The 14,137-nt window shown below is 39.1% G+C and overlaps 1 protein-coding gene across 7 annotated transcripts in view; it reads right to left on the bottom strand.

The window, feature by feature from the left end:
• Positions 1 to 14,137, bottom strand: part of Hipk3 (homeodomain interacting protein kinase 3) — a 74,009-nt gene that overhangs the window by 38,239 nt on the left and 21,633 nt on the right. For all 7 annotated transcript variants that reach the window (XM_051184047.1, XM_051184053.1, XM_051184048.1 and 4 more), the window contains exon 2: positions 9,133 to 10,231. In XM_051184047.1, coding sequence (XP_051040004.1) covers positions 9,133 to 10,231 — 1,099 coding nt within the window. The remainder of the gene's footprint in view (positions 1 to 9,132; positions 10,232 to 14,137) is intronic.

Raw genomic sequence — 14,137 nt, 5'->3', positions numbered from 1 at the left:
TGATACCTCTATAAGATTATTCAAAAATAGTCAGAAGACGGGACATGGCTAGAGGGGAATCTCACACTTAGACATGGAGCTTTCAAAGGAAGAAAGCAACCAAGCTCTGACACCTATGAACCCCAACAGTGAACCTGGCATAAAACCCTAAAAGTACAGTAGTGGTTCGCACTTTTAGAAGTAACCAACAGCTCTCTAACCACCAAATAGGGGAGATAATGTAATTATAATCTCAAAACTAAAAATTTTTTTTAAAAAAATCATAGGGAGACAAGACCGTCATGAATTCATAGAGGAGAGGAGGAAAGGAACAAGAAAGACTGTCAGAGAGTGAAAAGATAAACCTAAGCGCATGACATCAGGCAGTACAATCCAGAAGCACCAAGTCACAGCAGATGAGCAGCCAGAGGGGATTAGAGAGGAAGAGGACGACCACATCCATATCCTCCAATAGAGGAGCTTCAGGAAGAAAGGTGAACCCCCTGAAGAAGAGTAGGACATGAGAAGGTACAACTGAGTTCAAACCACAGCTCTGTAGTTTGCAGGCTGGAGTCAGATTGTTGTTTAACACACCTGAATCTCAACTTCCTATCCATAAAATGCAGGTGATATTACTATTTTTATAGCTACCTTAAAGGTCAGCACAGTGATGGGGACAAGTACATGACACAGAAAACGGATCCATTTTTTATGCTTAGTAAAAGTGGCTACGATGTTTCAAATTAGAAGTTATATGGTGAAGAAAGGTATTGTTATCCTTTTTTTACATAAGATTTCTAGGCAAGGAAGAGAAGACACGGAAATGAAAGGGTCTGGAACATCCTAGAACTCAGTATGCAGCTGGATAATGTTAAATTTCTGGTCCTTCTGCCTCTACCTCCTGGGTGCTAAGATTACAGGAACCAAATACACAATACATACCATGGTGGGGACCAAACTCAAGGCTTCCTGCATGCCAAGCAAGCACTCTATAAACTAAGTGAGCTACATCCTAGTCCGAAAATGCCATTTTCATGTTACAATTAAACATACTGGACCAGCTTAATATTTAGGAAGGAGTATAGTATCTCTCAGAAAAAATGTACATACCCACTACCTTAGCAATCTTCCTCATAAAAATGTGAAAGTAGGCAGGATGGTGGCGCTCGCCTTTAATCACAGCACTCGGGAAGCAGAGGCAGGTGGAGCTCTGTGAGTTTTGGGCTACAGTAGCTCCAAGGCTACAGGGAAGGAAGGAAGAAAGGAAGAAAGGAAGGAAGGAAGGGAGGGAGGGAGGGAGGCAGGGAGGCAGGGAGGGAGAGAGGGAGGGTTGCTTCAGCCTATGTAAATGGAAAAAAAATGTGAATGTATACCTATAAAGAGGCAGGCTCATACATGTAGGATCCGTATGACTTTATCTAAAAATTATAGCCATATAATAGATTTGTTTTGAATAAAGGGCAAACATGTTCTGTAAAATTGTAAAATCAAAACATAAAGGGAGAGAAATGTTCCTACTTTGCTACATTCTTACTAGCTTTTAAAGATTATCATGTGGCTAGAGAGATGGTTTAACAGTTCGGGAGCCTCCTGCTCTTGCAGAGGACCTGAGTTCAGTCCCAACTCCCACATCAGACAACTAGCTCGCAACTACCTAAACGCTAGCTCCCAGATCTGATGCTCTGGCCTATTTAGCAAGCACCTGCATTCACATGCACATACCCAACACAGATACAGAATTTCTAAAAATAAAATATTTGAGGCCAGCCTGGTCTACAAAGTGAGTTCCAGGAGAGCCGGGGCTACTCAGAGAAACCCTGTCTAGAAAAAACAAGACAAACAAAAAACAAACAAAAAGCTTTATAATTTAAAAATATTAAGTGAAATAATTTGAATTTTAGATAAATATATACAATTTTTGTAACTCAGTACATTCTCCCTAAAGAAACATTTTTTTTAATGTTTGTTTCTATATTTTATAACTACCATGTGCAGAATTAAAGTCAATTTGATGAAGCTTTAAAAAACACTTTTGTCATATGCCTGGATTGCACCATTGTACATTTACACATTAAAGCTTTACACACTTTTTAATGTCTTGGAGTTTGTCTCCTCAGTAATCTCACCTCACCAGCTGATACCTAAATTATTCACCAGCACAGAACTGGCACTCTTCCATGGTAACACACTTGAGGCTAATAACATTCAGGGTACTAAATCCAGCCACAGGAAGAAGCTGAAGACACAGAAATAAATGTGCATACACGTTCTCAGGTGTGTAGAGAAGCTGTCATCTAACCTAAGTCCTCCCTCCAGTCTACTGTCAATATACACCATGAGGCTCTATGGACAGCCCAAGGGAAATGCACAGCCACTGACATCAAAAGCTTTTATTGACTAGAATAAAAGGCCATCATAAAAGTCTTCTTTTAACCTATGAGTAACTATAATAGGTACAAGCAGTTTTAGCACACAGCCTTCCAAGCCTGCCAGGACATGACTAATCAGCCTAGCTTACATGACGTTACGTTTGTTCTATATTTTATAGCTACCATGTGCAGAATTAAAGTCAACTTGATGAAGCTTTAAAAAATGCTTTTGTCATATGCCTGGATAGCACCATTGTACATTTACACATTAAAGATTTATACACTACTCCACACCTATAAGACACAGGGTGGTAAGAGTTCCCTTTGTTTATGCAGAAGCATAATGTTAAGTAGATTCCTCATTCATAGAGCACATCAGTCAATGACAGAAACAAGAATTCAGTTTCAGTGTCCTGGTTCTGCGCCACTTCTGTCATTCTTTATTCATTCCTTCTGGTTCTAATTTATTTTTTTCAACTATATGCACAAACTATCATTTTATAAAAATAATCCTGGAATCATCACACAGGAGCTATGTATAAAGATTACATGAGAAGGATATCTTTTTTTGTCTCATCAACAGAAAGATCTAACACTAAATGTATACATTAATTCCATTACTCTTTTGAACAGTATTTAGGACATGGCCAATTCATTCTGTCTTTCTATGGCATTTAGTCTCTTATGTACAATACTAAAATAGATATTGTCTAAAATATTTTCCACAGCACAGACCCCAAGAACAGTGCTTTAAGCAAGGTAAAAATAACACACTAGGTTCTAACAATTCTATATTTTAAGAAAAGAAATAATATATACACACTGAATCTGTTTACTGGCCAGAATTCTTTTTTTGTTCAAAGGAGCTACCCACTAGGTGGATAGAAAATCTGAGAGAAACTTTTTTTATAAATATGTTGGCTTATAATGCCTACATATAACTACAGCTGGGTATAGTAGCTCACGCCTTTAATCCCAGCATTCCGGAGGTAGAAGCAGGAGCAGGCAGATCTCTGTGCATCCCAGACCAGCCTGCTCTACATAGTGAGATCCAGGACAGCCAGACTTACATAGAGACTCTTGTCTCAAAAAAAAAAAAAAAAATGAATGAAGGAAGGAAGGAAAAGAGGGAGGGAGGGAGGGAGGGAGGGAGGGAGGGAGGGAGGGAGGAACTCAAGGTGTCAGAACCAGATATACCAGCATGCATCCATGTCTTTACTACATAAACCTGTAGAGATGTAAAGCTCAAACACACACCATGTATTTTCTAGTTTACCATGAAAAGGGTCTGAGAAAGCACTAATACTCTCATATCAATAAGTACATTTCCAATATAATACAGATCTTGTTTACTAAATAACCACTCCCAAATAAAATAAAGAAATTAAGCTGACAGTGGTGGTAGATACACTCAGGAGGCAAAGGCAGATGGATCCCTGTGAGTTTGAGGTCAGCCTGGTCTACAAAGAGAGTTCTAGGACAGCCAGGGATACACAGAGAAACCCTGTCTCAAAAAAAACTACAAAGAATGTATGGGGGGTGGAAGGGAAAGAGAGAGGGAGAGGGAGGGGAGAAGGAGGGGGAGAGGGAGAGGGAGAGGGAAGGGGGGAGAGAGAGAGAGAGAGAGAGAGAGAGAGAGAGAGAGAGAGAGAGAGAGAGAGAGAGTTCTACTGAGAAGTCAATCGTAGGGCTGGATCAAGCACAAGGCAAGCCAGAACATCTTGTACCAGAAAGCAAGCACTTAAAGAAGGCTAAGATCATATCACAGAGGCTGGGGGCAAGTTGAAGGGGCTTTCTTTGACTGGGCACTCTGAAGTAATTTGTACAAGATGGGAGGCAGAGATGAGAGAACAGCTGGGAAGTTCCAGGGCCAGCTAGCCTGGAGTAGGCAGTACAAGAGAAGCAACACAAGTCCCTGCCTCAACATGGTAAAAGGCAAGAACCAACTCCTTCCTGAAAGTTGTCTTCTGACTATGTATCCTGCATCATACATGTGTTATGTACAAACACAAAAACTCCTGTAAATTTTTTAGGTAGGCAAAATAAGCTCACCAAATCTGTAATACTGATGCTAACTGATGTTGAAAATTATAAGGCTAGGCAAGGAATGTCTATAAATTGTTGCTGTTGTTGTTGCTATGTATATATGATGTGTGGGTAGGCATGCATATGCAGGTCAAATGATAATTCCCAGGAGTCACTTCTCCTTCAACTTTTTATGGGTTCAGGGAATTGAACTCACGCTGCCAAGGACCCACTGAGCCAAAAATGGCCTTGAGTCTAAGATATGTATGCTGAACTATTTGAACTATTTGGAGGCAAAGGGGCTTCATATCTAAATCTCTCTCTCTCTCTCCTCTCTCTCTCTCTCTCTCTCTCTCTCTGTGTGTGTGTGTGTATGTGTGTGTGTGTGTGTGTGTACAGAAAAAAGTGTGGGAAAACTAAAAATTTGAAAATAATATAAAAGAATAAAAGAATAGCCCATTCTATCAGGTTCTCTCACTTTTCTCATTGGATAGCTACTCATCACATTGCAAGTCAGGCTGAGGCTATTTTTGTACTAGTCAATGTACCCAATCCCACTTTACAGGTACAAAGTATTTTAGGAAACAGCCCTAATCATTGACAATGTTATAAACTCTATTTCTATATTATTTTCACTGGTATTATATATTTTTAGATCTTCAACCATTCATGATCATAAGCATACAATGCCGTATATCTAAAACTCAGTAAAGAGAAATGAACTGCTAATACTTGCTACTAATACATGCTACAACATTGATTGGAGGTTGAATGGGGCTGGGAGATGAGAAGATTGGAGAACAATGACTTGGGAAAGTACATAAGCATTCTAAAATTGATTCTTCAATGGAGAACTATGACTATATTCAAAATCATGGGATTGTATGCTTCAAATTAATTATCCTCAAGGCCAGCCTGGGCTACAGTGTAAATTCCCAGCCATCCTAGGCTTATATAGTAAGACTTATCCTCCCACTCCCCAAACCTCCAAAAAGAGAGAGATGAGAAACAAAGTAGGATAGTTAAAAGTGCTCTGAAAACAAAAATGAGATGGTATAGAAGCACAGTAGTCTACTTTACAGTAGCCTAGCTAGGCTTGGCGGCACACACCCAGTGCTCAGGAGGCTGAGGCACTCCTGTAAGACAGCTGTAAGTTTATAAGGCCAGGCCTGCCTCAAAATTAATAATTGATTGATTGATTGATTGATTGATTGAATAGTAACCCATATAAAGTATCAATCATGGGTCTTTCTATATGGCTTAATTTTGTTATAGGAACTTTACCTTTGATACTTCTGGGTCCAAGAAGAAATGAGATGTGGGTATGCCCTAAAGAATTGATCATCATTCCATCTTTCTGTACTGTCACAAGAATAACAATAAGCCTCACAACCTACCCCAAGGTGGGATAGAACCACAACTGAGTAGTCTCACTAATTTACACCCTAATTCCTACAAAGAATTTTCAATGGCAATTAACACACACACACACACACACACACACCTATATATCACACACATATATATATAGTAACCTGCTAAGCAGGTTACTTTATAGCCCACTTTCCTGTCTCTGCTCTGAAGTAGCTGAGACCCACAGGCTAAAATTCTATATTTAAAAAAGAAAAAAATAACTTCATGACCTGAATATTGCCACCACACCTCATAAATACAGCACCTTCTGCTGCTAAACCTTTCCACATTCAAAAGCCCTATGTGTTCTTGACAGAAACCACGTTCAGGCAGCTGAATTTAGAACATGCTGACCTTGAACAAATCAATGCCCTTAGCATGTACTTCTGGCTTCCATCACAGCAGGGGCTAGACAGCCTCACCATCTATAGTAGTCAACAATCTCTGCCACTACGCCAGTCTATTTTAAGATATCCGTACTACGTTTGTGTTACACAGTTCAAACACATGAATCTGTGTCTAAATGCAATCCTTTACCTCGGAATCTAGGACATACCTATAGTGTCCCTATCTTAAAATATTATACTTTCACGTTTTAGTCACACAGAATCTAAGTAACCTTGTCATAAGCTAAGACAGGAACAGTAGGGTTCCAAAAATGATGTGCAAATTTTGAAGTCAAGTAATAGCTAGCTGCCATTTTCATGCAAAAATATATATCAGACATTAGGACAGTATCTAATTAAGAACTACAATGCATTTTTGCTAATCTATCTTAGTATTTACTAACTATCCTACCTCTTAAATCTAACAGCCACCAAGCCGACTTTGACTTTTTGTCAAGTCAGAATCATCTAACATATAAGCATGAGCTTTTGTTTACTAAATACAAATTCCATAGTTTTAAACTCTAAACACAGAACCTGTGACTAACCTCAGTTCTGTACAGCTTCTGAAAACCAGGTAAATAGTAATCCAAATTTTATAAATAAACAGAATGGAAATTATACTTAGAATTTTTTGTCATTTTCTTCCATTCTTGACACAGAGGCTGATATTTATGCAAAGACCTAGTGCTGGAAACCGAATCACAAACCAGTAAGCATTTTAGATTGCTTTTCGAAGGACTTGACTCTTTGGAAACATTGACTAAACCAAGAGAAATTCTCAAGTATAAAAACTAGGTTAATGTTTCTGTTGTTGTTTATCCCCACCCCACACATTTCAGTCATGGAAAGGAGAATAGACATCACCCAGCACAGAACCTGACATGGAAGTAATGCAGTGCCCAAATATAATCAAGTCATCCACTAAGAAGTGAACTAAACATAGGGCCCAGGCAGCTGGAACTGGAGTTTATATAATAAGCTAGCCGCCCAGTAAAAGCTCTGAATCCAGTCTATGGTGTACAAAGGACATGAGGAGGGAGAAACACTATTCTTTTCATTTAAGATTTCAAAATCATTTTTTTCCAGGGGAAAAAAAAATTAGCTAAAATTGAATCATACATTTCAATGAACTAGAAGAAGAAAGAAAACAGTGGTTAGGAAGACAGAGAATCAAGTAAATCTAATTATTTGAAACTAAGTCAGATCTGCTACCCTGCTACAACAGCAAATTACCCTTTGGTTATTGAAAACGCGTTTGGGTTTTTTTTGGTGTGTGTGTGTGTGTGTGTGTGTGTGTGTGTGTGTGTGTGTGTGTGTGTGTGTGTCCTCTAACAGAGACACTCTTGCCTCTGCCTCTCCAGGACTGAATTTAAACCGTATACCTCCAAATCCCACATTTGAACAGTTTTAAGAATGATATTCAGAAGTCTAATACTAGAAATAATGCAATCTAAAATATACTAAGGATAAGTTAAGACTACATTTCTAATTCCTAAACTTCTATCAATACGTTTAATTGTAACTAAATTACACGAGCATGGGATTTCTTCTGATAACTAATAGCAAGGCATAGAGTTGGTTTTGTAGATGACTGGCTTACTTCTCTTTATTTGTGCAAGGTCTTACAGCATGTTTACAGAAGACTGAACAGGAAAACCAGAAGTGGTATAAAGGCAAATGTGACACCAAAAACAACTAACCTCTTGCTGGGCCAAGTTTTTAACCCTAGGCTGGAGCAACCACTGGCCATAAACTGCATTTCCATCTATTTAGTAACTTATGAACGGCCACTCCAGGTGCCAGTACTGCTCCTGCACTTGCCCCCACTGTGTTGGCAATCACAGTGCTATAGAGGACAATGAGAATGTCTCAGCACTCATGTTGATGCTGAAATGTAAATAACTTATGACCCAATTTATGAATGGGGAACTCAAGCTATGAATTCAAACACATTTTCATACTCACAAAAGAACTTAAAACATTAGCTAGCCTCTGAGACATAGAACTTCAGGCTAGCATTACACTCATCTTGACATTGCAGATCTCTGTTAATAGCTGCATGGAAAATTATTTTTGTCCTCGATTTCTTCTGCACACTCACAGCACCAACACTAAAATAACATTGCTCATAGCATATACATAGAAAACTTCATGACAGCTATGTAAATACATGTGAATCTTAAAGTCATTCATCAGAATAATGGCCTGAATTCATAACGTCTCTAAACATTGTTAAATGAGATTGTGTCTTTATTAAATTACTTCTCCAGAACTAGGGAGATGGCTCAGTAGGTAAAGGCATTCACCACCAAGTCTGATTATCTCGGTTCAATCCCAGGGACCCACATTGTAGAGAGAAGAGACCAGATTCCCACAAGTTGTCCTTGGACTTGCACATGTATACCATGGCATGTACATATACATGAATAAAAAAGCAAAACTTTAAAAATTAAAATTACCTTTTCCAAGCACCAAAATGCTCCAAGAAATGCACAAAAACTACTTTCAACAACATTTTTCAACATGTAAAGACTTGCATTTATCATTTTACTTGTGTGTCATTCTTTCCTACCCTCTATTACTAATAGAAATAACCATGTCTTCAGCATGGAACTAGTAGAGATTTCTGTTGTCCTTGAAGCAAAAAAAATTTTTTTTTTGATTTTTCAAGTCAGGTTTTCTCTGTGTAGCTTTGTAGACCAGGCTGGCCTCGAACAGAGATCCACCAGCCTTTGTCATCCGAGTGTTGGAATTAATGGCATGCACCACCACCACCCGGCCCTTGAAGCAATGTTATGCCTTGATTTTTTCACTTCTTTTTAAAACTTCAAACCTAAATAGATCTTATTGATTTTCTTATTTAACTGAAGCAGGCTCTCTCATCACATACACATATCAAATTTCACTGAGCAGAAACCTGGCATTTGTTAAACAGCCAAAAAGCAGTTGCTGCCTACCTGTAGTACCGAGATTGTAGATACGTTGAACAAACAGTCTTTGATACATGACTGGCTGACCCAAAGTCTATCACTTTAACCCTGTATGGCTGTCGAACAGGATCCACCAACATAATATTCTCTGGTTTGAGGTCAGCATGAATTAAACCAAGACTCTTTAACTTCTTCAGCGCAGTGGCCACTTGCTGAAGAACGGGCCGGATCACCTTCAGGGGCAGGGGACTGAATTTATTCTGCTTCAGGAAGTCATACAGGTTCTGCTCCAGCATCTCAAAGACCAGGCAAGTATGGCTGCGGTGCTGGAAGCACTCATAGGCCCGCACAAAGTTATACTCATCGGCGTTCTCAGTACTGAGCCTTGCTAAGATGCTCACTTCTATCTGCCCTTGGCGTGCGTAAGAAGGGTGGTTCTTCAAAATTTTGATTGCTACAATCTCATTTGTTCCTCTCTTCCAGCATTTAACAACCTGGCCAAAAGTGCCACGACCAAGAAAATCAAGGACTTCATATGTGTTTTTCATAGAGCATAAGACTTCATGCTGCACTAACTGATAATCGCCTTCTCCGCTGGTACAGTTCTGTTTTGATCCTGTGGTCGTTGTCACAACTGTCACTGGATTTCCCATGTTCGTTTGCAACATTGCAGGAAGTATGGACAGTTCATCGACAATCTGCATCGCGCCGCTGTGATTATCCAACTCCTCACTCTTGCGCTTCAATCCACATCGCTGGGGACCTTCTAGGAAATGTAACCTGTTTCGCCACACCACGGTCCGAGGTGCCTCCACTCCAGCTTGCTGCGCTTGAGCTGCTATGACCTTTGTAGCACCGGCAGTGTCTTTGACAACAACGGCACCTGCCTGCAATGAAAAACTGTGTCCTCGAGGTTTAGTAAATGGTATCTTTGTCTGGAAAGCACTACCCTTCGTGGAAGGATGAGAGTTCCCAAAGTTTCTACCATTCACATAGGTCTGTGGATAGTTTCTTTCCTGGAAAACACAACTGCTTGGCTCTACTTTGAGTTTCTTCACACTACAAAAGGCACTTGACTGAGTTTGATAAACGTATGGTGGGTAGACCAAGACTTGTGAGGCCATACCTGCAGAAGAAGGAAAAAAAAATGTTAACCAAAAGAACAGGCTTTCTTCAACTTTAAACTGTAGGAAGAAAATTTTATGGTCAAATTCATAGTATGCTAAAATAATGGTAATTTAAAATTCCATTAAGGTTTTTTTCCTGGGAAGGAGATAAGATCCCCATTAGTTTTCAGGGTTTCAGTTATTGGGGAAATATTTACTGAACAGCTGCCCCACAAAAGCAAAAGTACAACTCCTTAAAAAAAGTGGCACAGGTGTGGCAAAAAAATAAAATATTCTCTCATCAAAACACAACTTGTGAGCCATTAGCTAGAGAGGTAGTTCAGGGTTAGGAACGCTTTCTGCAAAGAATGAGGATGGGAGTTCAGAGCCAAGCCCCCATGGAGAGATGGGTGTGGTCCCATGCATGGCTGAGGACCTAGCTGAAAAATGGGAGCTCCAGAATCAGCCTCAAAGGAACAAGGTAGAGGGTGACAGGAGATACCTGACATATGCCTCTGGACTCTATGTGTGCACTTTTATACTTGCAAACACCTCATACACACAAAATTATGAACCAGCCAACACAGTTTATAATCTGGAAGAAACAACTATGTGTTTTAAGTATATACATACAGTGATTAATTTAAAAGGGTCACCCTTTTCATAAACAGCTCTGATCCTATATTCTACTTACCAAATATAATATCCTTTGATCTTAAAGAGCATTCATTATACTACAAAGACAACTTAATGGCTTTCTATCCAGTTACCTTTATGCTGCCTAAGTTCCCAGATACTAAATGACTTTCTATGGATTTTGGTCTTACTCCATCTACACAGCCATCAAGTACACAAATGATTTTGTATATAGTATCTGACTCCAGTGTAACACAGATATAAAAGGAGATTTAACTTGTTACTGGCACATCTGACTTTCTCCCTTATGACCTTACTTCATGATGTCAGAATTCATACATTATACAATCCAGCAACTGCTAATCCATGCACATAAACTTAACATACACACAACAAATACTCAGTACCACAGCTCAAAACTCATTACACTTACTTAATCTACCTCGACAATTTAGTCTATCACACAACAACATCCAACACAAGTAAAAGTCACCCTTTGACAAAACCATTACTTTAACAGTTGTGTTCTTTCCTTGCACACAAAGTCCCACATGTTCTCTTTAGTTATATCCTCCTTTGCATCTGCCCCCAGCACACTGCAAACTTCCTTAGGATAGGACCAAAATAATTCAGTACTTGCTTGTGCTCTCATGAGACACACATATTCACCACAAACCTTCCAAGAAGAGCTAGGCATTTGGAGATTCATTCATTTCTTCTTCTTTAGACTCTTTGTACTATAACTGTCAGTATACACATAAGTCTTTCACACTAGATCGGAATCAAACTGTCTAGAATGTAAAGTTGATGTTTAATAAATTTTAGATGGGTCTATTAACTTCAAAATATTTTAGTAGGCTGAAGAGATAACTCATTGGTAAGAGCATTTGGGGTACAAGTATGAGAACCTGAGATCTGTCCAAACACTCATGTAAAAAGCTGGACCTATAGAAATAGACTTGCTAGTCAGCCAATCTAGCTGACACTGCAAGCCCCAAGTGTTCGATGAAACTTGCATCAAGGATTGAGGAGAAGAGTAATTCATCAGGGTACTTACATCCTCCTCTCACATGCCTACACATGCACACACACGAATACACACCCATACATACACATGTACATATGCCACAGACACCACACAGACACACAAAAACTGCCTTTATTCAATCTTTTGCTTTGATTTTTGTTTTTTGAGACAGGGTTTCTCTGTGTAACAGCTCTGGCTGTCCTGAAACTAACTAGCTTGAACTCACAGAGATCCACCTGCCTCTGCCTCCTGAGTGCTGGGATTAAAGGCACTGCCCAGCTATTCAACTTAATTTTAAACTGTATTGTATTAACTATGCCATCTCCTATTTCAACATATCACAACTATCAATAGTTTTTATTTCAGAAATAAGGGATTACCATCACAGTATACAGTATCCACAACATTAAAAATAACAAAGTGAAAAAATGTTTAGAAAAAGCTACAACCAATGTTTAATAAATGCTTTATAATATTTGGCTTAATGATGCTGATATCTTTCCAATTTGCTGTTAAGATCACTAAAGACCAGTGAGTAAAGGCATTTGCTGCACAAAGCTAGCAACCTGAGTTCAACTCCTCGAGCTTACATGAGCTAGATGGAGCGAATCAACTCCACAAAATTACCTTCTGGCACACATGCACAATAGGGAGCACACACACACACACACACACACACACACACACACACACACACACACACACCATGCATGCATACACAAATAATAAAAATTAAAACAAGAAAGAAAATCAAAGCTAAGAGGGACCAAGAAATTGACCCAAGGTCTCAAAACTATGATGTAAGGGAAAAAAAAGGAAAACTTCCAAAAGTTTCTTGTATTCCACCTATCAGATTCCTAAGCTGCCCTAGTATAAAGTTAGAGACAAACCTCACAGTCAGGTGAAAACTTGATATTCAATGAGTAGAGAATACTGCAAATTGAAACTCTGGGATTTGAACCTAAGAAGTTCATCTGCTTCCTTAAAATGTCCCCAGCATCTATTCTATACCTTTACCCAGAGGCATTACGAAGCTGCACTAATTCACCACATTTTAAGACAGAGTTTTACTATGCCACTGTAACAGGCATGGAATTCCCAATTTAGATCAGGCTGGCAACAAATTCAGAGAGATCCATCTGATTCTACCTCCCTAGTGCTGGGATCAAATGCCTATCTAAATTAATGAAACAAAACCACACTGAGAACTCTTTCTAGACATATCAAACTCATATATTATGCATTCTTGTAAGGCTACCCAATCATAGCTTCAATGATAACTCTACGATACTCCTAATTTTCAAGATAATCCATACCCATAGATCAAAAACGACCAATATGAAAATTACTTAATACCAATTGCTGTATACCCAACTAAACACCATAGAGTCCAAAACACTGTTTTTACACAACACTATGCCTTATTATTTTTTGATGTAATATAAACCATGTTGTACTCTGCAACCATATTACTCATGTCTTTGCCACTTGTTCTTATCAGCAGACTAAGGAATAAGGTTTTGAAATACTACCTCTTTGATGGTGGGAGCTGCCCAAAACTATTACTTTGTAGTATAGTAAAGGTTCCTGGTGTATCAACCATTAAGCTTTTATGTCTCGGGATTATTCACTTCAGATTCTTTTTGTTTGTACCTGAGGCTAGCCTAAAACCCACAGCAATCCTCCTGCCTTAGCGCCATGTGAAGAATTCCAAGGGTGAACAACCACACCTAGAGCTCTCATTTCAGGTCCTTTTTCTGAATGCTTAGTCTCTTAAAATGCGTACATTGAAGTGCTTCCTACCCACCAAGCACAGAGATTGGCATGAGTTCAAGGCACAGGGAGAGCCTACACCAAAAATACAAAAAGAGCTTTGGGAGCTGACTGGGCCATGAGGGCTCGCTTTCACAAATGGAGCCTCAAGAAGCGTCTTTGCCCTTACCATGTGAGATTACAGCTAGCTACTATATTTGGGGCAGAGAGGAAGTCTGCAACAAACTCTGCATCTGGTTGTTATCTTGGGACTCTCAAACCTACAGAACAATGAGCAACAAATCTATGTTCTTTACAAAATTTTGTGGTAGCAGACTAAATAAACAAAGACATGGGTTTTACTCTTCTAATCCTACAGTAAACTTGAAATCCTAACTGAACACTACCATCTATAACAATCAGCCAGCAATATATACAACATGAACATTCATAGACACAGATCTGTCCATTGTAAACTATTAGTAAGACATGCTCTCCTGGTTTCTTCTTA

Source organism: Phodopus roborovskii, unplaced genomic scaffold (genome assembly GCF_943737965.1).
Source record: "Phodopus roborovskii unplaced genomic scaffold, PHOROB, whole genome shotgun sequence".
NCBI classification, from domain to species: Eukaryota; Metazoa; Chordata; class Mammalia; order Rodentia; family Cricetidae; genus Phodopus; species Phodopus roborovskii.
This window is presented reverse-complemented; position numbering and strand designations above follow the sequence as displayed.